Source organism: Argiope bruennichi, chromosome 3 (assembly GCF_947563725.1).
Source record: "Argiope bruennichi chromosome 3, qqArgBrue1.1, whole genome shotgun sequence".
Classification (NCBI taxonomy): Eukaryota; Metazoa; Arthropoda; class Arachnida; order Araneae; family Araneidae; genus Argiope; species Argiope bruennichi.
Window position 1 is genome coordinate 141,293,053 of NC_079153.1, and position 27,537 is coordinate 141,320,589.

At 28.3% G+C, this 27,537-nt stretch overlaps 1 protein-coding gene across 1 annotated transcript; it reads right to left on the bottom strand.

Annotated features, from left to right (window-relative positions):
- Positions 1 to 1,850: 1,850 nt before the first annotated feature.
- Positions 1,851 to 27,506, bottom strand: LOC129964210 (28S ribosomal protein S22, mitochondrial-like). Its single transcript, XM_056078930.1, has 8 exons — positions 27,389 to 27,506; positions 17,148 to 17,314; positions 12,320 to 12,484; positions 11,056 to 11,199; positions 8,616 to 8,699; positions 3,768 to 3,913; positions 2,671 to 2,773; positions 1,851 to 2,022 (listed from the first exon to the last, which is right to left on the bottom strand). The coding sequence occupies exons 1-8, from the start codon at positions 27,462 to 27,464 to the stop codon at positions 1,930 to 1,932; spliced, it is 978 nt and encodes a 325-aa protein (XP_055934905.1). The 5' UTR covers positions 27,465 to 27,506; the 3' UTR covers positions 1,851 to 1,929.
- Positions 27,507 to 27,537: the final 31 nt, after the last annotated feature.

The window sequence follows — 27,537 nt, forward strand, 5'->3', positions numbered from 1 at the left end:
TTTGAACTTTCAGCACACACACACACATAATAAACAAGCAAATAATAGGCCAAAATACTATTGAAATAATCTAAAATTCGATAGGCGTTCTACAGTTTAAAAGACAGATCATCATTGCTATTAATTATAAATCTGTATGTTTCAAGAAATTTCAGTGAATTTGAGAATTACTTGGTGAGGAAAATAGAACTTTGAATGACTCTCCTAAGATAATTAAGAACAAATTTTGAATCCATTGAAATAAAGAAAATGTTATACGCTACTTATCAATCTGTGTATATCTCCACTTACATTAAAATTTAGTTCAATAATAGGTTATTATATGAATACTGGCTTAATCTTTGAGATTAAAATATTATCATAAATTCAAAAATGGTTAGGATAAGTCATGTTTGTATTATGTTTTATAAGTCTGCATTAATTGAAAATAATACAATTTGTGTTATTTTTGAATTTCAATGCTAAGGCATTGAGTATTTCTGTTAAAAGAGATTTGGATCACTAATTTAAAGTATGAGCGAACTGAATTTCTGTACAGGCATTGAAATTATTGTTAATGTTAACATGACAGAAAAAAATTTAAATCATATAACTATATTAGTATTGCTATTATATTTGATATTTATTATAAGTTGTAATTCAGCATTATTCTGTCACTTTGCTAAAATTAGTAATTCATAAAAAAGTGAGTGAGTTACTATGTCCATATCAGCTTATAATTATTAAATGCCATATGATCAGTTTGATCAATCATAGTCTATTACTGACTGAATAACATCCAAACATCAAATATATTTTTATGAAATTTTTTGTGTATTTTGATCATGATAGTCAAAGAACATAAATTTTTTAAATCCATTTGAGATAGGTGGCACATCGTATGTGCAAAGATATTGAGCTGCAACTAATTAGACAGTATAGAATTTTAGTTTCCGGGGATAGTCTAAAAAAAAGTGCAGTCTCAAATGGATTATTTTAAAAATATTCTAATGAATCTATGTGTTTTTTGTGATCTTTATAAATAATTATTCTAGAGTTTAAACTTTATACTGATTTTGTAAAATGAACTGTTTCATATGAGTTCTCATAAGGTAAAAATCCTTTTTTTTGTGTGTGTGTATATAAGTTTACAGTTTGTTGTATAAATATGGAATTCGAATCAGAATGGTAATAATGTGAGAAAGTGCAAGATTTGACTGATCATCAAGATAACCAGTTCTTTCTCGGGAACTTTCCTGAAAGTGAAAGTAGACACAGGCAGTCAGAAGACTATTTATAATTGGTGATATACAGAGTAATACCAATAAGCACTCACATGATTCTTGGTATAGAATATAAGGTAAGATCAAATATTTGAAGGTGATCTGTCTTGAAGCCTCATTTTTTTTAAAAGTGAAGACATAATTACCTTATTGGCTCTGAACCCTTTCAAACATATGCTAACCCCCCCCCCTCCCCAACACCCCTCCTGTTTTTCTCCTTCTTATTCAATAGCATGTGTTTAATTTGACAGTACTTTACTGCATAAAAGTAACTGGAGTTATTACTTATAGTGCATACATGGAATGGTTCAAAGGTATTATCTACCAAGCATCCTCAATTGGTATATTTTAACTTAAAAAACATAAGCAAGTGTCCTGTTTTAACTATACCTCATAGAATGTAAGAAACATTTATTTAAATTATTGCATACTCGATATTTAACATACTAACCTCATTGTGTTACAGTAAAATATAGAGAGTTTAGTTGGAATTGGGTTAACACAATAGTCATCAAATCTAGAAGTTCAAACAGTTGTTTTAGAATTTTTATTTAAATGAATTCTTTTATTAGTAAGATCTTCAGAACAGAAACCTGTAAATGACTTTTATTATAAAGAGTTTCTATGGAAAGAAACATTCTATGCAAAAAAAAAAAAAAGTTACAACTTATATTTGAAGATCAGACTTTTTGTGATCCAAAATTGTTTGTAGTGCAAACTCCAAGCCATCCTTCTGAGAAGAGTGGTTTCTAATGTAATTCTAAGGAAGATAATTATTTTACTTTCATAATAATTTAATACTATTTAAATATGTTTATGGATGTTATAGTACAACATTCATTATGGTCCAAAATTAAATGAATGCTCCAACATTCAAATTTATACATTTGATTGTCATGCATCTTAAAATTATGGTTAACTGAATTTTTTTATTTTGTATTCCCTGTCAACTGTGCAATTATATAAAAAAAATTATTACACATTACTGTTGAGGAGAAGTAAAAATTATTTTCAAACAATTTTTTATTATTCTTTTAATTTTTGAAAAACAAGCAAATCCTGACATTACATTAACTTAAAAATAACAACGATAACTTGTATATTAAAATTTGTGATAAAATCTTTGTATCTGCTAATTTTAAAATGACTGTAACTATGAAAATACACAACCAGTGTAAAGCATATGTTTTCATTTTTAGAATGAAATATTTAACTGTATATTAAAAAATGATTAAGTTTGTTAATAAATATAAAAAAATATGATTGGGGAAATTTTTTTGTTGCTATCAAATATTTAGAAACAAATGTATTCAAAATTCAAATGACAAGAATTAAAACATCCAGTTTCAAAGGCATTATAGTTACAAATAACCCTAAGTACATTAGCTCAAAAAATTATTACAAATACCTGTAAAATTTCTATTTCATCTGTTTTATGAATATCTTTTGTTGTGTCCAATTCAGAATGAATAAGGTAAAACAGTCTAACAGTATCAGAAGCATCACTAATTCTGTAGAATAGAAAGAAAGTCATTTTTAAATTGCATTCAGAGTTATGTTTTTCGTGATTAGCAACTTTTCTGTTTCTTATTGCTGCTGATATGAATTCACAAAAAAATTAGCTCAAATTTTATTTCAATATTCTTTTCAACAAGTAATCTCATTCAAAGACAAAATTGTGTAAATATTAGTATTACAAAATGTTAATTATTATTATCTAATTCAAAAAAAATTATATAAAAACAAAAACCGTATAATTTTAAACATCACTTATACAGATTTCCCAAACTTCTAAAATCATAAATTAGTAATATTTTATTAAAAAAAGCTAATATTGACTACCTATTGGTGAAAATATGGAAATGTTGCATTAAATTAAAAGATTCATAAATATGAAAATTGTATTAAAGTAATTTAAAAAAAATACAATAATTAAGAAATTTAAAAGAATAGTGAAATAAAAATGTAATACACACATAATGTAATCAAAGTGATTATGCAGATTATTATTATATATTCAGAATGATATTGTGTTAAATAGACATCCTCCAAAAATTATGTTCCAATACTAACATACAATAAATTATTTATTACAATCATATTTTAAAATGTTAATCAACAATATATGTTTTATAAAGCTATTAATATTTTAGCTGTTTTGTCCATCCAATGCATGCCATTCACAGACAAAATTTATATAATATCCATATGCACTTTTAAATGAATCCAGATGAAAATGCTTTCTCTCGTACAGAAGATGTCATATAATTAGATAATAAAGTGAAGCTTTTAAGTGGTTAATATGAAGAATTGTAATAAAAGTGATATTTAATACTATTTTGAAATAAACAATTAGCATAATTATAAATTTGAATGATTGTTTTTAAAAGTTTTACATTTTCAAGGTAAATTAAACTATCTACAGGCATATCTGAATTTAGGCAAAAAAGTCTAAAAATTTAACCTGCAAGATAAAGTGTGCAAAATAACATATGTATTACTTACAGATGTCTTGAGATCATATCTATTAATAATTGATCAATGTTTTTCTTATGGGTAAAATAAAATACCATTGGTCCAAAATGTCTGGTAGATCTTAGAAGATCAAATTTTTTCGTTAGTTGTACATGCTCATAGGTTTGATTTGTTACCTGCAAAATAAAAAGTGCAAAATATAAATTTCCTGAATTGGATTTACTTTTAAACTCCAGAAAGTACACTGTATACAGTGTATTTATAGATAAAATGAATAATTTTAACAAGATTATGAGAATTAATATCAAATACTACTTTCATGTCAACAAGCAGTATGCAGAGAAACACATATCTGATCAAGTTTAATTAAACTACAGTAAAAACTCATTTTAAAAATACTGATTATTTAGTCTAATAGTATCCAAAATTGATGGTTAATACTGAGAGAATACAAAATGATATGCCAAGACGAGTATGTAAGAACCAGGCAATGTTATGGCTACGGACATGTTGTGAAAGACTGTATAATGAGACAAATTTAAAATGTGGATAAGAACACCGAGTCAAAGAATGCACTAGAGGAATGTTGTAGAAACTGTAAAAGATTGAATAAAAGCTAACAAAGTAAAATTGATTCCAGTCATGATAATAGAAAAATAATAGAGCTACAAATTGTATGTGGGTGAGATTAAATTTCTGCAAAAAGAAATAATTTAGTAACAAAATTGAATATAAAAGTCTAGATTTTTTTAATCACTTTTGAACTTAAATCATGCAGAAGCAGCTGAAAAGTTTACTGAGTGAAACATGCTAAGAAGAGAAATAGGTGTTTTGTATATCACTGAACCCCAAACTAAAATGGACACATGATAAAGATTTCATCACAATTTAGAAAAATTTATCTTGAAGGTAATCCTTATATTGCAATAATTCTAAGAAAAAATTAAAATAAGTTCCAATCCTGATTAACTGAGATTCTATTAAATTGAATGTACATTAACGAACCAGAAAAACTGGTACAGTGTGCACATACAAATAAAGGAACTATGCAACAAATCAGCATATGATGTGATCATTAATACCTATATTAGACAAGAGGTGTCCAGCAAAGCTGCTGTATTGGTTCTTTCTATTACAATGGCATATTCAATAGATTTCAGTGAATTTGAAAAAAGCATCAATGTCAATAAACTAGAGATGGGACAAAGCATCTTCGAGGTAGTGATGAAATTTCAATTTTCGAGTGCAACAATTTTACAAGTGTTCCATAAATATCAAATATCCAGTAAAACATTAAATCGCAGTTATTAGTACGACCAGGAAAAGACCTTAAACAATATGACCATCAGTGACTGATGCGAATCTTTAAACGAGACAGACACGCAACACTTCCTCAAACTGCTGTGGATTTCAATGCGGTGGCATCGATAAATGTCAGCGTGCGAACTATTCAACGGACCATTATTAATACGAGGTTTTAAAGCCATAAACTCAATCGTGTGCTATTTTGATAGCAGGGAACAAAGCTTTATGCCTTGCCTGAAACTGCCAGCACACTACTAGACTCTTGATGGCTCGAAAAACCTTGCTGTATCTGACAAATCTCGTTTCCGATTGTATCGCGCGGAGGGATGTGTATAGTTATGAAGACATTCTCATGAATCCATGTAAATCCACTTTGCATGTGAACAGTGGAATGTTGAATCTGGTGATGCCTTTGAGGTGTTATGGGGCATGTGCAGTTAGCATGGATATGATGTCAAAGAATAGGTACATAAAGATTTTATTCATTCATGTCCACTATGCATTCTGATGGATTTCAACAATTCCAGCAGGACAATGCGACATCCCACACATTGAGAATTGAATTGAATGGCTCCAGGAACATTCATTTGGCTGTAGCCACTTCCATTGCTCACTTAAATATCTAGACATGAACATTATTAAACATACCTGTGATGTCTTACAATAGATCAGAAGAGATCTCCACCACATCATACTCCTAAAAATTTGTGGAATGCTACTGCAGAATTCATTATGTGAATTACTCTAGTATGCCATGCCATCTTGCAATAATTCTGCATACTTTGGGAGTTTTACAAGATATTAGGTAAATGTACAAGTTTATCTGGTTCTCCAGTATATATATTAGAAATGCAAATATAATACTTGTATGCATATATTGAAGATTTCAGCCAAATCTAATATAACAATGAAGTAATATAAAAATAACTGATCTAAATCGACTACAGATTCAAAGCTACAGTTTATAGCTTTGAATAAATCGAAACTTCAAAAAGAACTAAAGATAATCTTTCTAAAGAATCAAGAAAAAAGAAAAAAAAAGAAAGAAAGAAATGGAAATCGTGCGCTCAAAAGAAAGAGGATTTAGAAAGAGAAACTAAAGGACCATAAGAAGAGAAATAGATAGAAACGAACAGAAAATTATTTTCAAAATGAAATATTCTAATTATGCCGTGATGATCGATAAACCGAAAAAGGAATATATAAATGTACTCCTTTGTAAGATATTTTAGAAAAATGCAGAGAGAATGTTTAAAAATATCCTGAAAGTTAAGTGAGTAGAGATAGAAAAGGCACACAAATTAAAAGGAACATTCACTTTTATAATCAATAACAGCAAAGAGCTAAACATTAGAATAATTTTCAATCCAAAGAAATTTTATTTTTAAAGAGAATCATTAAAAGATTCAATATTTTGAAACTATGATTAAAGAAGTGGAATCATGTTTAGAAGTAATGAAAAAATTGAAAGCTTTGGGACATGTTAAATTTACAATAAAAATTAAAACCAAAAGGAAAATAGTCAAAATTATCTTTTAAGGAAACTGATGAATAAATAACACGGAGAAAATTGCAATATTAATACCAAATGGAGGTAAAGTCTGTACAATTTGCTTACTGTCAGTATGCGATGAAGTATTAGATAAAACTAACAGGGAAAGAACTGATGTATAATCTAGAAATAAATCAAATAATAACCAACATGGCTTTAAGAAAAATGATAACTGTAACTGTATTGAGCAAAATATGAAATTCATTGCAATATCCAAAGAGCCATAAAGTGCATGTTTGATATTATCAAATATAAAAATTCTATTTCACAGTATAAAGAATATAGAACAAGTTATATTATTGATGGTTGTGTATAAAATTTCTGACAAAATTTGTGGCATTAATCAGACAGTATTACAGGAAGATAATCCTAAGTGGTATTATGAGAATGGGATACAACAGAGTTCAAGTGTAAGCCCTGTATTATGGTTGCTAATCTTTACTTATAATAAAAATGAATGCATAGTCTGGGTGAACTATAGGCTAGACCATTTGACATAGAGCTACCAAACTTGGCACATATATACTTTGGAGATGAAAATAGACACCTCTGAGTGATTTTTTAAAATGAAAATAGACACCTCTGAGTGATTTTTTAAAATTTTATTTCATTAAAAATGAAGTGAAATTTTGACATTTTTCTGCAATATCCAAAAATATTATGGAAAAAAAAATATTTTTACATCAACTTAAAATTTACAAAGAATATTTTTTTCACTGATACCAATTTTTTAACATATAAATTTTCTCTTTTTAATCTATTAAAAATATTTTTAACATATTTTTCAAAAATATATTTTATAAAAAAAATTAATTTGCAAAAGCAGATATGCCGTGTATGAGAAAAATTAGCTTTTATCAATGCATTGCCATCACACTGTCAAAAGCTCAAATTAAAAGAGTAAGTTTAAAAAGTAATAGTAGAGATTTCACTTCATCAATTATTCAACTTAGAAACACATACAAAAATGAAATTAAAAGAAAATGACCATCTTCAATAAAAAGTGCATGGACAAAAAAAAAAAAAAAATATTGTGTAAGTAAACAGAACACAAATATAATGCAACTTCTATATAAATTAAAATTATACCATTATTGTATATTAAAAATTCGCCAAGAAAGATTCTTTAAAAAGAAGAAAAGTCTTTATGTAGAAAAGAAACTGAAAGTAACATAACTGATACACAAGTTCTGGGAAAATGAGAAGATGGCTCATCCATTCCAATATAGAAAAACAGATGAATAAATGATCTATTTTTTGTAAAACTGAAAAAATATTATTGCAAGTTTTATAATCCTTTAACTGGATAACATTTGATTTTTTAGTGTCTTTATGTTAAATTTACTTCTTGTAAAATATAACGAGTGACATTACTGAACTGATATTAAAAAATAATTTGTAAGTGAAAATATGTAAAAGGGAAATGAAAGCACTTTCAAGGCTTGCTTTGTCGGAATGATTAATTTCTATAATTGCAGAGAGTCAATTTGGATCTTTTACAGCAGTGGAGATTTCCTAACATGAGACACATAAATCAACAAGTATCCTTTGATGTGAATGAGATAGTCTCCAATGTCAGCCAAATGACAACTAGGCTTTGACTCTGGAAAGAATTTCTTCTCGGCAGCCTATGGCTTCAGTCAGAGAAATGTATGCCTTTTCATGCATGTTTTCTACTGTAATCCTACATTCATATGCATTTGATATTCAGCTTAATTTTTTCATTTCAATGTAACATAAAATAGCTTTTTGAAGTCATTTCAAATCAATAAATAAAACCAAAACAAAATTCAAAATATAATGCCTTCTGCCTCAATAGAAAGAAACAGTAAATATAAAATATTTATCAAACAAACAGATATTGTAAAATGTTGATTAATTTACATTAAATGTTCTTGGTTGATAGTAATATTACTTAAAGCAAATACAGAAAATATGAAATTTAAGTAAAATATAAATCTCTTAAAAACATTCATTGCTTTTTATACAATTATTTATTTTTTTATCTTATAATTTCTTACCCTATGATACTCAGGTGCATCAGGTTCAAACTGTATGCATGCACAGTCCAAAACAAATTCATAAGAGCCTTCATCAAGTAATCGCTAGAAAAGATGAAATGAAATAAGTTTGAATGAACCATGTTTTAAAATAATTCATAAAATCTAAAAACAACATTGCCAAAGAGAAATTTTTTAATAATAGATATAAGTATACAATTGCACAATAGTACCTTAATCATATTTAAAAATTGCAAAATCTCACAAAAAAACATAATTAACGTTTTTAGAATCACTTGTAGCACTTCATTTCTTTTTTAGTACAAAATAGTATTACAGAAATTGTTTTAAAAAAGGAGGGAAGGGAAAGAACAATCAATGTTAGTTATCATTATCACAAGGTACAATTATAATAAATTCTATTTCATGTAGCATATACGTTGAGCTGCTGCAAAAGTGACAGCTTCATTTTTCTTTTTTGTTGTTGTTGTTTATTTGACCTTTTTCATACATTTGTCATTATAAACTGCACACCAACACTTAATTCAAGTGACATGCGTTTATATTTTAAAAATCATTTTGGCTAGATATGATGGGTAATTCATTTCCAAAAGTTTTCTTTTTTGGAGATGATTACTTTTGCTGCTACATGTTACACATGATAGGTTATATTACAAGAACAATTTCATTTGCCAAATTACATCTTCCTTTGAACTTACTTTATTTTTCCTTAAAAAACAGATTTCATAATTTTAATACATGGCCAGATGAAAAATACAATATCTGGGCTGGCTCTAAAAAATTCTATGTCATACTTATATTCAAAAATAACATTCACCAGTTAAGAATAAATGTGCATCATTAGTGATACTGGATCCCAAATTCCTCATTTTAAAGCAGAGATGTAACTACTACATCACCTCAGATCATCACAAAAATTAATTAGGAGGTTTATTTCTGTTTCAAGTAGAGGGAAAAAATGTATATGAGATAATAATCCTACATTAAATTATAACTGTACTTTTGCAAGTATCTCCTATTAATAATAAAAGAGGTACAAGTATATGGTTGCACTTTACATACTGAATTATTTGACTTGAAGCTATCAAATTTGGCAAAAATATGCTTTTGAGAATGAGAATGTGCACTCTTGAAACTTTTTTTTTTTTGTACTTTAATTGAAATAGTAAAAATTTAGTATTTTCCCAAAATAACTCTTAAAAATATTATTGCATTATAATTATTTTTACTCTATTCTTAAAATAAAAAATAAATAAATATTCCCATAAGATTTTTTTGCATAATTTTCAATAATATTTTTGATTGTTGCAGTGAAATTCACCATTTCATTATTTTATTAAATACTTAATAGCATAACTTTCTTCTAATGTCGAAAGTTAATGATGAAATATTGTTTATTATCTGTGCAGTCATAAGAAAATGACTGTAAGGCAAAAATGAAAATCTGCCACTGGAAGATAGATTATCCAGACAGTTTTGTTTTTAAAGACATTATGCAATCACGGGATTTGTCTACATTAGGAAAATTAATATTGACAAAATTTTTTTAAAAGAAAAACCAGGTGTAAGGCTGCAAAAATAAGTTGGTTTTAATGACTAGCACAATTTTATACTTTACTTTGCACTTATCTTGTTGAGGGAATCATGAAAAATAAAGTTATGCATAAAAGAAGTAATAAAATTGAGGGCAACTATTCCCAGAAAACAACCAATTCACCAAAAACTGAAAGTATAAAAATAAGTTTGCCTTGTGGCCTTCAAATGTAATCCCCAATTAAAAGATAAAAAAGAGCTTGCAAATAATTTTTTTTTATTATCATGCATCATCTTAAGATATCATTTTTATAATTTAATATCTACAGCCTATTTATTATTTATATTTTCACAATTGTAAGAATAGGAAATATATATATATATATATATATATATATATATATATATATATATATATATTCATCTCAAAGATCAGATTGAGTAGAAATAATTATGCAAAAGTATTGCTATTATTTTCCCAATTTTAGACATTCTATTAAAAATTTCTGAAAAAAATTCTTTCATAATTTCAAATTTAATTTACATCTACAACAGGATACAATTTTAAAAATGTAAAAACTAATTTAAAAAATCTAAGAACTTTGAGGGACTGAAATTTTGATTTCTGATTCATAGGAATGAGTGACTGATACTAAATATTCATAAATTCTCACTCTCTGATTGATTATGATGATAGCTAAAAGAATAAAAAATTACAATCAATTTCTTTTGGAATGAGCATAAAATATATCCAAGAAATCTGAGATCAGCTATGCCTAATATAAAATTAATTATTATATTCTCAAACTTTTATTATTGTGACTTATAATAAGCATTTGTAATGATATTCACAACTAAAAGCATAAATTCAATTGCAACATTTATTTTTATTTAAAGAAGAGAATACCTCTAGATGTGGAGACTCAAATAGTTTTGGAGTTTCTAAATTCCTACCAGGAATGGGAAAAAATATTTGGTTCATTCGTTCTCTTTCTTCCCAAGTAGCTTTTCTTAATGTACCATCCACTTCTCGAACAGTAATAACACGTTCCTAAAATAAGAATAGGGAGAAAATTTGATGTATTGATCTTTTTAATAATCAGAAAAATAAAAAGAATTTTAAAAAATTCATAAAGTTTTATGAAAGCATTAATTCTAATTATTATACTTAATTCCATCAAAAAAAAATTTTTTTTTTTTGAAATACTTCACCCAGTAAATGGAAAAGAAACTTGGGAAATATTATTATGACTGTAATTTAAAATACTTTTAAAAACATAAATTGCAAGTTATTAATTAACTTCACATTATAAACAAAGTCAAAAGCACAAAGCGGTGCTTTTTAATGAATGAGACACAGTAAAATAAAGGAATATATATATTTTTATTTCTAAAAAACAAAACAAAACAAAACATTTGAAGTATTGAATTAATCTAAGTATTTAAAACATTTTTAAATATTGAAACATATAAAAATGTATTAAATTAATGTATAAAGTTGAGTCAAGACTGAAGAGGAAGAAATATTATCTAACATAATAATTGTTTCCATAATAAAATCAAATGCCAAGAAATAAACTATCCAACAAAAATAACCAATATAAAACTAAGAAAATCTAAAATTCTCACAATACTTAATTTTTAAATAATTATGTATGATTTCTAAAAATAAAATGTTAAAATTTAAAGATGAAGGATTTAGAAGCTTTACTAATAACACATTTGGCCATGTTTTGGCTCTAGATCTAATGGTCAATGCTGTAAAGTGCTGTACATTTTCTCATACACTTCTTTTATATAATGTCGCAAAATAATAATAATATGCCATTTTCTTCAGATCCTCAATCATATTTTATAATGATTATTAAAATTAAGAGATAGCTTTATATTAATAATTTAATTTTGTGTTATTCAGTATGATAATGATTTGTTGAGTAGATTGGTTTACTTTTTATTATAGAGTGTAATATACAATAAAAGTTCTAATGCCTACACATCTCAGAAGTATGACTATGGAGCTTGAATTGGGCATAGGATTTTATGAGCTATTGTAAGTAACAAATTGTGGCAATTAACTAGATTGCTATGAATCTTTGTGATGTTTTATATTTTTAATTAAAATAAAACCATGAGTCTAATAAAATAGGAAAAGTAATAAGAATAATACAAACTCGAGATGAAACATCAGGAGAAATGTCAGTGAAGACTGTTTTATACTGCAAATAGCCTTGGAGCTCAGGGTCTTTTGCAAGGATTTCATTTATAGGTTCTCGAATATCCATTACAGGAGGCATTTGTAGCTTCTGTAAAGCTTTTGCTATAGCTAAAGTCTGGAGCTAAAAACATAAGTTAATATAACAAATTAACATATAACTCTATAAAATCAAGGGTGGGAGCAAAAACATGGGTAACATCTTTTAAGTTAAATATACAAATGAAATATCTAATAATTTGTTAGGTGATTTCCATTTTAAAAGTTATGATGAGGTTAGAAATCATTAAAATTAATGGCCCTTAAAATTAATATTATGCATTAATCCTTAATTGCATTACATGTTTATATATGCTATGAATGAGCAATTATTTTATTGGTAAGAACAATATTTTAATAAAAATATTTGTAAATTATTTATTTAATTTTAAAGATCTTTTTCGAAAAAAAAAATGCATGCAGGATTAAATCTTAAATACCTAGTTAACAAATGGGAACATTAAAAAATATGCTGCAGCCAACAGTGGAAATTTAATAGTATAAAAGTTATGCCATAATTTTGAAGATTATTTTTTAAAAGTTGTTAGAATATTGTGTTTTAATATTTAAATCAGCGAACATCCTAAAGACATACTATTAAAGTAACAAATTTCAGCCTGAATTTACTTTTTCCATGTCCGGTATCTCCCCTTGTAAGTTATTATGCAAAAGGCATTTTTTTGGGGGGGGGGGGAGGGGGAAGCATAACCAAGCTACAAGATGAAATTGATTTTAAAATATCTTCATGTAAAATTTATACAAATACTAAATTCATTATTCAATAAATGCTAAAAAAAGTATTTTAATAATTATTGTATTCTATTATTTATATTACACAAATATACAATATATGCATATACAATAATTATTAAAATAATAATATTCATAAACAATAATAATTTATTGATGCCATGATGGTGCTGAACTTCACCTTTAATAAAATATTATAATTTGAATCAAGATAGTTTAAAATCAATATTATCTTCTCTCTTTTTCAAAATGAATTGTTATTAAATAATAACTAAAACTTAAATTTGTATATACAAGCTCCTCACATTTGCTTAAATAGCACATCATATTTAGGGTTCTTTTGGCTAAGTTAATTACAAGTTTAGAATGTGAAATGAGTATACTAGCACAAATTTTTAATGAATAATTTTCCATATTTAAAAATAAACTAATTAAAGTAAAAAGTATTTGATCATTTAAAATATCACTAATTTAGAGTAAAATATTTGATCATGCTCATTTTCCACATTTTAAATGAAAGATTCAATCCATTTGCACTGTTATAAAAAAAAAAAAAAAAAAAAAAAAAACCTTGGAAACTGATTTATTGAATAAAATGACTAGGATTGGCCAAAGGACTCTTCAAAACTCAAGAGTTTTCTTTACAATTCAATTCAATATCATTTTATAAGTAAAATACAAAAATGAAACAATAATATAAATTCTAATGTTTTTGAACAAGCAATTCATGTTTAACTTCCATGTATTTTTATACAACTACCAATATTATTTGTATTTTGAAACAGTAAAAGTTCTCACAGACTCTTTCATTCCCCATTTTGTCTGACAAAGAATTTTTGGCCTATAGATACAGCCTTAAAGTAGACCAAAGAAACAACCATTTAAATCACATCCAAGTTGCAGTAATGATGGCCTAATCCATTTCAATAAAATCGTTTTTTTTTTTTTTTTTTTTTTCTTTTCTTTTTCTGACTTGGGGGTTTTTACAAAAGGATAAAGAATATGTATATAGAAATACAATCATAAACAACACCTAAACTGAACTGATCCAGGTGAAATTATTCCCATGAAGTAAAAAATGAACTTCATCCTCGGCCGAGGAGAAAGGTTCAAGTAATCAAGGCTACTACTAAACACATTAAAAAATAATTTCCCTATAAGTATAGCCTTTTGATCTTAGAGCAGAATCTAATCAATTATCCAGATTTTAGATCAAAGTATAGAAGGCAAGAAAGTTACTTAAATATTTCAATTTAAAAAATGCAACTAAAAAAATAATTCTATAAAAAGTGAGATTTTGAAAGAATATGAAATATGGAGTCAAATCAATTTATAAGGAAACATATACTGAAAGTAAGATAGAGATTTTACCGAAAGTAGAAAGTTTTAGTAGTCCTGAAACAAGATTATAATGGCCTGGAAAATTTATTTCTAATCAAATAAAGAAAAAATTGAAAACTGAAAAATAAAATAGCCCCCCCCCCACTCCACTCCAAAAAAAACATACGCACACAAACATTGTCTTCAATTTAGAAAAATTAAAATTATTCAAATACAGTATTTTTTACTTTCTTAGATATAAAGCATATAAAGAGAAATTACTGTAAATGTCAAAAAATTTAAATTCAAGAATCCGAAAAATTAATATTCTCATTTCAGACCTCCTTGAGTCTGAAAAACATATTTTTATGATTATGTGAATTTGTTCGTGAACATATAATGCCACAAACCTTTAAGCCCAAAGTTTTCTGACAAATTTTGAACAAAATTCAATCAGGGAAGTTTGTTTATGTAAATAATTGTCATAGTCTGAGTAAAAGTGAAAACAATAACTACAAAATGTGAAGAGCTAGAGATAAAATTTGATATACTGCTTTAATATCTACAGACCCAAATCAAATTTGAAACCAAATCTTTCATAGGGCTATCTACTAGTCTGTACTTTTGCATGGATGAACATGTGATAACTCAAAAACACGACTGAAATAATTGAAATTTGGTTTGTGAATTATAAAGAACAGCCTAAAATACATGATACACTGGTACTTATATATTAAATACAGGACAAAGGCTCTTTTGTAACTATTATTTGCATATAGATAAGACAAAGTACACTGATGGACAAAATTAATAGATGGAAGACATTTTCCCAAATATCTCAAAAAATACTGAATATAAATAAATGAAATTTGGTATGGATATAGCTTATACCATGATAATAAAGTTTGCAAAACAAAAATGAAAGTGCCATTCACTGGCAAGATGTATTGCCAATAAATCCAATGTAGTCTGAACTTAAGGATAAAAGATGACAATAAAAGTGAGGCTTGTACAGTGTGTATTGCCTCTAGTATGGTGTATGGTCACCCGACAGACAGACAGCATGCATACTCGTTGTACATAATAAGGGGGTTAAGGAGGGGTTGTGGAAGACCCTCCCATTCTTCCACCAGAACAATTTTTAACTCTAGAATGGTTCTGGGGGGAGGTTGGAGCATCGCAATAGCTCTCCCAAGAGCATCCCAAGCATGTTCAATAGGATTCAGGTCAGAGGATTTGGCTGGTCAATCCATTCGTTGAATGTCCTCGCTTTCCAGATACTCATCAACCATGGGAGCCCTATGTGGTCGCGCATTGTCGTCCATAAAAATGAACTCAGGGCCCACAGTGCCCCTGAAAAGACGCACATAGGGCTCTAGGACCTCCTGCCTGAACCTCTGGGCATTCACGGAACCATTGTCAAACACATGGAGCGGTGTGCGGGTATCTTGCATGAGCCCTGCCCAAACCATGAGTCCTCCACCAGCATAATGATTCCTTTCGATAATGTTGCTTGGATGGTATCGGGTTCCAGGTTCCCTCCATATCAATAACCGTCCAGAATCAGGTTGTAGACTGAATATGGACTCATCGGTGAAGAGAACATTAGCCTATTGAAGCTGTGTCCAATTCTGATGTTGTCTGCACCATTCTGCAAGAACTCTTTTGTGGGAAGGAGTGAGTAGGATGCAAATAGCGGGTTTCCTGGCATACAGCCCTCTTTCATGGAGTCTTCTGGAAACTGTCTTACTCGAAATTGATATTCCTGTAGCAGCCGCGAGGTCCTTAGACAATTGAGTGGCTGTAGCCGTCCTCTGGCGCTTAGCTGAAACGAACAAATACCGGTCTTCATTGGCCGTTGTAGCCCTCGGGCGACCTTGTCCTGGTCGTCTGCATACTGTCCCACTAGTTTTAAATTGACTCCACAAATTAGAAATGATGCTTGGTGTTATATCCAATTCCCTAGCAACCTGAGCTTGGGACTGACCTGCCACAAGTATACCCACAATTCTCCACCTCATACCGTCGTCTAAACGATGATGTTTATTCATTTCACCTAAAACCCAGCAAGAAACAACACGATTATTCAAAAAATGCACTAAAATCTGCAACTGTGTTGAAGAGTGGAATGAGATGAACAGTTCGATGTGGACTTTTATACCTCCTACTTGCTTAGCAACGCCCACAAGATACGTAAACTTATCTTAGGGCCAATAGCGCTACATTGGCCAAACCTGGACAGTTGACATATTCAATCAACTGTCCTGGTTTTGTGCGGTATTTTTAGAGTAATGTGCGAAAATGCTTTTCATCTCTTAATTTTGTCCACCAGTGTATCCGCATTACACTATGAAGCATGCAATTATCAAATATGAGACTCCTTAAAATAAAATTTTGTTCAAAACCTTGTCCAAGATTCACAATTTTAAGCAGGAGGAGTTGGAGATAACATTTTTATTTTAATATGAAAAAAAGTTTTGGGGAGACTATCCCTGCAGTTTCTTTATGCTAAAATTCAAAAATCCCTACACCAGAAAGAATAATGAAGGTCTTACAATGTTGCAGCTACTTTTACTTGAAACATGGGATGACTACTGTAGAAAGACATTAATGGATATATATAAATAATTTTAAAAGCTTAAAAGTACTAAATATTACTTTAATCAACCTTTACTTACTTCACTCAGTCTTTTTTCAGTTACAAATTCATATTTTGGTGACTCAAGTTCCGTTTTTGATGGAGCAAAAATTTTTTCATGATCTAAACCTGTAATTTTTTTTAGGATCTTTTGAACATCTTTATTGATAAACAGTGTTTCAAGTTTCTTTTGCATGGGGTGAAGACCTGAAAAAATAGTTGCATTGTTAATCTATTTATTAAACCAATTTTTAATGTTAAAAAAGTAGAATGTCTGTTTGTTTCTTAGCGATCTAAAAGTATCTAGTTTTAGCAAAAAAGTTCTTGTAAAAGTTTAAGTTTAATCCTTTTTACTTCAAATAAAAGTTCAAATTTTAGAAGAGCTGCAGAAATAGACAATACACTGAACAGAATATCTTAAGGCTGTTTTCCTGAAGAAGCTATTAAGATATTTAATTGAACATTTTAATGCACATTAATCGCAGCAAACCAGTTGGACACCAAAAGTAAATGCAATAAAGAAGTGATGGAGATTAATCTTGAATAGCCTCTTTAAATAACTGTCTAACTTAAATAGCATAACGTGCTTTCTTCTTCAATAGAGCTGGTCATAAGATTTAGATGTGCCTAATCTTAAGATCTTTACCCAGACCGCAGATTTAGCTGTAAAATTAATTTAAAATAAAGATTTTCAATGCTTCATATTTCAATCAGTTTTAGTCGTAATATTTATGTAAATGTTAAAGAGCAAAGTAAATGTTACAGTTATTAACCAAATACAATAGATTTAGGGATTGCATAAAAAGTTAGATTTTGTAACTTTTTGAGAAATATATTTATTAAAAAATACATAAAATATAATTTTCTCCATCATTTATAGCATTTTTCTAACTGGAACCTTATACCTATCTCTAATGGTTTAGAAATAAACCACTGGGTCATGATAAGAGTGGATATCCTGTATACAGTGTCCCCAAAGAATTTTCAAGGTTAAGTCTGCACAATGAAATACAAATAAGAAATTATTATTTGTTTTTTATTCAAAAAAAAAAAACTCTCTGACTTTATTTGTTACAGTAATTTAATAATTACTTGAATTCTAATTGCCTATTAATAGCTTTTTTTTGTAATTATTCTCAATATCATACATTGAAGCTATTTGAATGGTCATAATATCGAAATAATAACATCTTAATTTTAATTAAAATTTTTAGAATAAAGAGAAGTTTCAGAGTTCTAAATCAGATGAATATGGTAGATAATTCAACACAGAGAAATTATTCTTCGCCCAAAACCTATAAACAAAACCAAATTCTGACAGCGCATTATCACAAAATATACACTTGATATTCTGTTCACTTAACAATAAATTTAGGCTGTCAAATATCCTACAACAATTCTAACTAATAACTGTCTAATCTGAACAAATTCTTTGTAGATAATGCCCTTAATATTGAAGAATATAATATGCATTTCTTGATCAAGGTGATCAACGTTTCTGCTGTTTAATCTTCCCTGACTTTTTATTTCCAGGTTTTCTAAAAAAAAAAAAAAAACTGAAATATTTGTGGATGATTTTATTTCATTTTCTGCATCTTATGTATTGCATAGTACATTCTTAATAGTATGCAAAAAATAGAGTTCTACTCTTTCTGACTAAGATCAAAGTAGAAAAAAAAATTATGCCTAGAAAATAAAATAAAAATAATTTTCAGTCATAAATTTTCAGATAAGCATTATTTTTGTAAATATTTTTCTAATTTTTGCAAATATATTGATCAATATATACAATATACTAGAAGATGTATGCTCATCAAAATGGGCTTTCTCAAAACTGATTATCCCAAATTTACTCATGAAAGATGATACATAATACATAATCACATATACATTTAGCATAATTTTTAAGACTTTTTTAAAAAAGGAACCTAATTTATAGGTTAAAAAAAATTGGTATCATAAAAAAGAAAATTTTTTGATCTCTAACTTGATACAAAAAGTCATTTTTGTGCGACAATATTTTCGGAAGTTACCAAGAAAAAAAATGTCACAATTTCGCTTAGTTTTTAACTAATTAAAAATTCAAAAAAAAAAAAAAAAACTGTCTGGGGTGCACATTTCCGATCTCCAAGGTATATATCAGCCAAATTTGGTAGCTGTTGGCCAAACGTTATGACCTGTAGTGGGCAAACGCACGCACACACACACACACACACACACACACACACACACACACACACACACACACACACACACACACACATTGTTTTATTATAAGTATAGATATAGATGTAAATAAAAGATTGTTTTTCTTCAGAGATTTTTTCACACTTTCAATTCGTACAATTTTTTTTTTTTTTTTTTTTTGAATTACCAATTTTTCTAAACTATTTGGTTGTCGAACTAGTAAGAGTATTAACTTTATATTTCATTTCAGCAATTTCCTTTACCAAGAGAAATTTCCTTTTCCATAAAGAGATAAAGAAATTAGAGTATAACTTTATTTCATTGACAATTATTTATTTCGCCATTTATTTCCCCAAAAGTAGGGAAATTTTGAATGGTCTGATATTGCTAACTTTCACAATTGTTTAATAATGTTTATCGAGTAAATTCTGTCAGATTGCTTTATGTGGTTATAGACTGTATGTTGAGAAACATATTTTTCATTCAAATTTCCCATTTCAATATTTTAATTAATGTCGATTCCTCTTCCAATAGATGTTTGTTGAAATTCCTCTTTGAACAGACGCATTCCGAAAAACAATGAAAATTTTCAAAACTCGCCACATTTTTTTAAATTTATGATCTTCAATTAAAGAATTTTAAAATAAAACTCCCCCCCCATCAAATCTCATTTTCCTGACTGGAAAATTATTGAAATCAAGTAAAGGTGATTTGATTAGGAAATCTATAAAATCATCTTTATAATATCTTTTATCCTTTCTGATAAAAGAGCAATACAAAACGGTTCCTCCCCCCCCCCCTCTTCACACATACTTGCTCTCGCCAAAACAATTTCTTACCGATGTAAAGTTTATTGGGGATTTAATCCTTATGTATTCAACTTTATATATATATATATATATATAATACGTTACTGACGATTACGCTTGAAAAGCATATAATTTTATCAGATATTTCTTTTGTGAAATGTAAGACGAAATAATTTGTTCTCTATTATACTAGCATTTTATAATCAATTGTGCGCGATTAAAACAATTACACTGTCATTAGCAATTTACTGAAAAAATAATTTCAACTGAGAAAATTTTCTTTCAAAACTTGAAAAAAAAAAGCATAGTCATAATTTTACTAATTTATGAATATCAGATGCATAGGAAGCTAAAAACGAATCATCACTCTAATACATTTGACAAAAAAATTTGGCTTACTACTCTCTGTACCGTATATGAAAGCACTGAAAAAGTTTCTCCAAAACTTCATTGTATTACTCCCTAAGAAAAATATTACAGCGCTTCTCATAAGTATATAGAGAGGTAATTTTTTCAAATCACAGTTAAAAAAAATAAAACAATGATCACGAAAAAAAAAAGCATACGGAATCATAAGTTTATTACATCAAAGAAATACAGTATAACTTTTACAGAATTTGTGCTAAAGAATAAAAATAGGCTATCCTAAAAATATATGGATTTTTCGAATTTTGGATCCATTGCTTTCAATTATCTTGAAACTATTCTGCTCTCCTTGTTGCTTTAATTCGTGAAGTCGAAAACTGACGTTCATGGGTAAACACATTTTGTGCAAGTACTCCCCAAAGGTTTTTCTTGGGATTCAGGTCTGAGCTGGCCAGTCTATAAAAGTCACTCGATTTCGCGTATACCAGTCTGTTGTTGAGTGGGAGTTGTGATTGTTTAAGTTCCACTGTTTTGTTTAATTTCCAGTTTCACCTCCTAAGATGTTTCTAGTTGGAAGTATTAGGGTGTCCCAAACGTTTCTTTCCTATTTCTAATATGAAATGAATACACAATATTTACTGTTTAAGATATTATTTATTTTGCTATATAAGAACCCTTTTGCTCTATTACCTTCTTCCATCTCTCAGGAAGCCTCGTTACGTTTTCTTCCAAAATTGTTGTGTTTTGGACAAGAAATAATGCTCGAGGTGCGCTTTTATATCGCTGATGAATTTAAAGCGATTATCGCGAAGAGAATTTTTTAAGGACAGAAAGAAGTAATAATCAGATGGAGCAAGATCTTGAGAGTATGCGGGATACTGTAAAACATCACATCAAACTGTAAGAGCTTCTCTCTAACGACTAATACAATATGCAGTCTCGCGTTGTCAGGATGAAAAACAACGCCTCGTCGGTTCATTAATTCTGGCCGTTTCTTTGCTGTGGCAGCTTTCAACTGATCCAGTTGATGATAGTATTTCGTAGAATTTATTGTTTCACCTTAAAGAAGGAGCTTGTAGAAAATCACACCATTCCACCAAATGGACAAAAGAACTTTTTTGGGGCGTAGTCCCGGCTTCGTGCCAGTTGAGGGCCTGTTGTCTTTGCACCAAGTGACATAGACGGCTAATAGATAAGCCTGCATGTTTACATAAGCAGAGCTAGATAAAGCCATTCATAGCGCGATGAGAAAGAAACTTTTGGGACACCCTAATACATAGCTTTTGAGGAACTTTGATAACCTTCAGAGCACTGTCGACCATTAAGAAAAACAATATCCATTGTTCCCTTGAAACAGAAAGCTAACCATGAAAGAATCCCCTCCTTGTTGTCGACTAAAGAACTAGAGAAGTTCTCATCGTAGGTCATGCTAATAGTACCTAAACTCAGCTATCAGAACCATCTAAATTGATATCTTTTCAGCATAGGTGTCCGACGCATTCTATGATATTTATGAAATTTTCTTGCCCGTATGCGACGGTGAACAGTAGATCTTGATTGAAATCTGTAGCATTAAAATTGGCCGCAAAATTTCTCTGTTTTGTCACTGAGATGTTTTTTGGTCGACCTGAGTTTTTTTTTTTTTTTTGCAATTATATTATTACATTTTGATAAAATTTCTTTAAGTCCAGAACTTTTATGATTTAAAACGCTTAGCAATATTAGAAACTTTAACTTTCGAAATTTCTTATTTCGAACGTTTTCGTCACATTTTCAGAACGCATAATATGCAAATTATTTGATACAGTGGAAATGAAAGCGATTCTTTTCATTGTCCATATATTTATTTTATTTTTTTACAAACAATCTTTCATATAAGCATACTATTTCCATACTGTAATAAACGTTTGTGATTTTATATGCTAGGGGTTTTTTTTTTTTTTTTTGAGATTATTGCTTTGTTTTTTTATTTGTTATTTCAAAAAATCGCCTGTCCATATACTTTTGAGACATACTATATTAGCCATACCTCCAGCATGAAAAGTAGGAACCTTGGAAGGATGTGGAAGGCAAGAGTACACAGATTTTTGTTTTCAAAGGCCCAGTATATTAAAATAAAAATAATAATTACATGCATAAACTCGGAAATTTTTGATCAACCAATTGAATCTAAAATTATAACAGAGCTACAGATTACTTATCAAATTTCATTTATCTAAGTTATTGCGCTTTTCTGCTACAGTATCAAAGTGCATGCGAACTTAAATGCAGACAGATGGTCATTCGTTCACGAATTTTTTAATATGGATGTTTATTTAACTGATGTAGCACTTTGGATTTTGAAATCCTGTTCATTTGTACTCAGACAAACAAACAGAAAACAATGGGAACTGATTTCAGTCAAAACTTGGTTGAAATCTGCAAATTTAGTGTTAAGAAATTCCAGCTCAAAACGTTTTTCAAGTTATCATGTTCCCAGACAAACATAATATCAAAATTGTGTTATTCGGAGGTTCAAATCACGGAGATAGGGCAAAATCTTGAATTCGAATTTTTTGATGATTCTTTCCCTTTGAGTACGTCGTATACGAAAAAGTAAAAAAGAAATGTTATTGACATTAATTTATTTTTTGGTATCTTTTCGCAAGAGTAAATGACCTAAAGTCCATACAGAAACAAATGTACATTTTCCAGTATATTGTTAAGAAGTTTTAAACTTTTGCACAAATCTGAAATATAAATACTTAAATAATTCACTAATGGAAAGTTACTAAATGATGTTGGAAAATAACTAACAAATGCTCTACAAGCAAGTAATCACGTGCAGTAAAGCAAGGTCAAGATGAAGTTACTGTTAAAAACATACCATAAATACATAACATTATTTCTAAAAAAAAAATGGATTTTCCTCTTGTCTAAACAATTCAGAGTCCAGACAATGATAAGGACATATTTTCCCCATTTTATTAGTATGTCTCTAAACTGGGATGAAACCTTTTTCAATGACCTCCAAATTCATCAAATTCTGTTAACCGCTGAAAGATCCGATATCGAAAAGAAAATACAACTTATAATCGGGCAGATTTACCGCGATAAAATGTTTTTTTTTTTTCCCCTCACCAGAAGAAAAATAATCACCTGGATTAGATTTTTTACAGCAATTTTAAGGCTTACAGAGAAAAGAATTAAGCATTTTGGAATGGCTACTATCATTAAAATTGGTAAAACAGACCATGAAATTGACGACAGAACAATAGCATGTTATGTTCTAAATGAATTTTTTAAGTCATTTTTTTAAATAGAAAAGAATAGCAATGTTCAGAAATAGACAAACTACAAAAAAAAAAAAAAAAAAAAAAAAAAAAAAAGTCTTCATTTTTTTTTTTTTTTTTTTTTTTTTTTTACTTATGAAGTTTAAAAAAAGATATATATATATTTTAATATTAAGCATTCCGAAAATTTAATAAAAACTTGCTTTTTAACTTATAAATTATATAATAAATTCTTACTTTAGCTCTAAAAAAATTAGCAGGAAAATGTAATTATATATTTTGCACAGAAGTGAAAATGCTTTAACTACTTCTAGTCCCCATAAATAATAGAAACAAATTCACTAAATAAAAAAAGGAACAGTTCTGTAGTTAGAAGCAAAATGAACATAAGGAATGCTACCAAAAGCATTTTTTAAAAGTCTTAGACCAGAGCAAGTAATATACCACACTGCTTCAAAATTTAACAAAACTTAAGAAATGAAGAATTTTATTCAATTGATTGCTTAAAAAAACTTTAAAGTTTAAATTAAAGCAAAGAAGCCCCCACCCCTTCTTTTATCATGAAACTAACAACTGTAAAATAACGTGACTCACTATTCAAAGAAGCCATGATATTGCTTTGAATTTTGTTAATTTCATAACTAATTTTTCAAAAATTACTATAACCAAAGCTATTTTTTTAGCCACCATCCCTTAATGGTGTAAAAATAATTTTCATGCTATGATGCTTCAATGTTATAGTGACAACAGTTAAAATTCTGTTTTTAATTTTTAAATTTCTAACAAAAATTTTGAAAATCCATTCTTAGTAGGCCTATAATGCCCAATTTTCTAAATTTTGTGCTTGTAAACTTCAATAGTTAAGCAGTAAATTGTTCTGCCAATCAGGATAAACCTTTATATGTAAAGAGATTTCATTGGGAAAAAATTCTATAAGAGCTATAAAAAGAAAACTGTCATAAAATGATATAATCTATAACCCTAAAGAATATGAGTTTAGATTTTTTTCTTCTTTAAAAATGTTGAGTACAAGAACTAGCATTATTTTTGTTTTGTTTTCCTTAGCAAAAGCTACATTTTGGCAAAATTGGTCTGACAAATAATAATTTTCAAATGGATGGAGTTATTTAAAAAGTACACAGTGAAAGAAATAAAGATCATTGAAAATTTGCAGTTAAGTTCAAGTTCATCATAGATTTTATGGGATCAATTAACATAATTACATACTGCAATTAATTACAATTCAGCATAGAATATTAAAATCCTTCTAATAAATCATTCAAGGGATAACTCCAAAAAACATATAATTGAAAATGTTGATAGAAAGTATAATGTACTAAAGAAGTTTCATTGCCAGAGTTTTTACAGAAGCTTCACCCATGTTTGATATATCTCTTTGGTGTATCAAATTCATTCTGCTCTATTCTTATTTTCTGTTGATAGGATCAATCTGCATACTCTTTTTTAAAACACATAAAAAGTTAAGAATGCACTTACTAGGAACAACTTAAATAGATTCTTCAACATCTCAAATCTTAAAAAAAAAATGTTTTTAATGTTTGATAAATTTTTAAAAAAAATGTTTTGGAATGTTTTTTATACAAAAACAAGTATGACACAGTATGCATTTTTTATTCCTGCTTTTAGATAATTATTCCAGAATATCAGTAAATGGCAATGTATATTGTTGAAGAACGAGGGAGCATATCTTAGTAAGTGTTTAAACCTAGATCTATTTCACACTGGATTTGATAAACAAGCCTTTATGACTATGCTTATGAATTATCGTATTCAACGAATGGGAAAACAAAACGAACTACTGTCTTTTCACTTCCGGAGAAAGTACTTTTCATAATGTTACGTACTCTGTATTATGGTAATACCAAAAATTTTGGAAGAAATCACAGCGAAAAAATTATTTTGTAAAAACTGTGCATTGGTAAATGTGTATAATATAGGATATAATAAGTCAAGTAATAGAAAAATTAGTTGTTTCAAAATAGTTAGCAAAAGCAGACTAGATATGCATATTTCAGAATTGAAGGCATTTAAGGTCTGATGATCCAACACGACCAGAATTTTGGTACTCGTAATTTTAAAGTAAACATCCCATCACCTGGTAAGTGTACAGAAATGTGCATAGCTTCCATTTCTGACTTCAGTAAGATTTTAATAATAATTATGAAAATAAATGAATTCATTTTAGAACAAATTTCCTTGACTTTTCCTTATCTCTTGGAATTCCCTAAACATTTCTAGTTTTCCCTGCTTCTTAATCAGCTAGTCATCATCATAATTTCAAAAAAAGTAGGGTTTTTTTCTTTTTCATTGTTTTTTTCATTACATGTTTTATATTAGCAGAACTTGTGTGTTAACTCATAAAAAAACTGCCATGAAATATATTATGTCTATTGCAACCAAAAAAAAAAAAAGCCAACATACAGTTAAGACTAAATATAGTTTTATCAATGGCATGTAGTTAATACACAAGTACCATATTACCTTAGATTTATTTGATGCCCTTTAATCGCTTAAACCATCAATTAAAACATATTTCAAACTTGCAAATGTCCAGTAGTATTTGCAGCATACATATGATGCCTGTTCTCTCACAAAGAAAGATTTAATGCAGACTATTTTAAGAAAGAAGAAATTAGCAATAAGAGATTACTTATGTAGAGAGAAATGTCACATTATTCTTTCCAGATCAATACTTAATGCAATGAAATCAAAAATCATGAAAGAGGAAAGTACAGCCAAAGAAGAAGAAAGTGAGAGAAAAATATAATTTGATTTCCTTTTTATGCTAAGAGTATTCAAACTAAACTTTGATGGACTGACACTTAGTTGACCATCAAATCTCATTTGTAAAGTTTTTATTAAAATTTTATTCTTCTGATGAGTTAATTGTTTTTAGCTGATATAATTGATAAAGTATAAATAAATTGTAGCTCAGAATAATATAACTCACATGAAGGTTTTCAATAAAATGAGCAGATTATTTTTTACTAGGCAAAAAAATGTGAAAAATTACAATTTTCATAATTTTTATGCACTTGAAAACATTAAAATATTTTTTCTGTAATGAATAAGTCAGTACTAATCATGGGATATTAAACAAATTATATTACTTATTTTCTCATTAAAATTTTAAAAGAAAATGAACCATTTTGTATCTAAACATGAAATAATATTTGTAGTAAATAAAATAATTTCATTTTTTTTAAAAATATAGTATATTGAGTTTTAAATTTGATAATGTAATATCTTCATCATAGAAATCAAAAAAGGATAATGTACATTAATTATTTTTAACAACTACCAATCATGCACAATGTGCATTGTACTATAGATATTTACTGTACTTAATAGTTACGGAAAAACACTGCAGCTTGATAAAAGCCAATAAGAATTTTTAAAGACTAAGAACACTAAAGACATTTATTGTGAATGAAGCACGTTACGTACAGAGGTAAATGATTAAAAGTTTTATGTGAGAATATAGAAATAAAAAAGTCCATTTATAAGAGACGATTGAGAAGAAAGAAGCTATTACACAATTCCATTATATCATAGGAATCTTCCAAATCTTACACACACACACATACATACATATATATAATAAAATAAATATTCAAGAATCATACTTTGGGTACTATAATTTTTTAGAAGAGCATAAAAGTTTCTTGAATAGCCGGAATATTTCTTTAAAAATGAATTCATCTTTCCAGTTTGTTTACCTCAAACAAAACCGAATAAAATCACAGTTACTTCTAGTTAATGTTCATTCTTGGTA

What these genes read in the sequence shown, in the direction of transcription:
- LOC129964210 (XM_056078930.1), bottom strand. Translation starts at nt 27,464, where the DNA reads ATGAATTCATTTTTAAAGAAATATTCCGGCTATTCAAGAAACTTTTAT. An exon ending in CTCCTGATGTTTCATCTCGA is followed by an intron (nt 11,200 to 12,319) that starts GTTTGTATTATT and finishes TTCTTATTTTAG; the next exon opens with GAACGTGTTATTACTGTTCG. An exon ending in GATATGATCTCAAGACATCT is followed by an intron (nt 2,774 to 3,767) that starts GTAAGTAATACA and finishes TCTATTCTACAG; the next exon opens with AATTAGTGATGCTTCTGATA.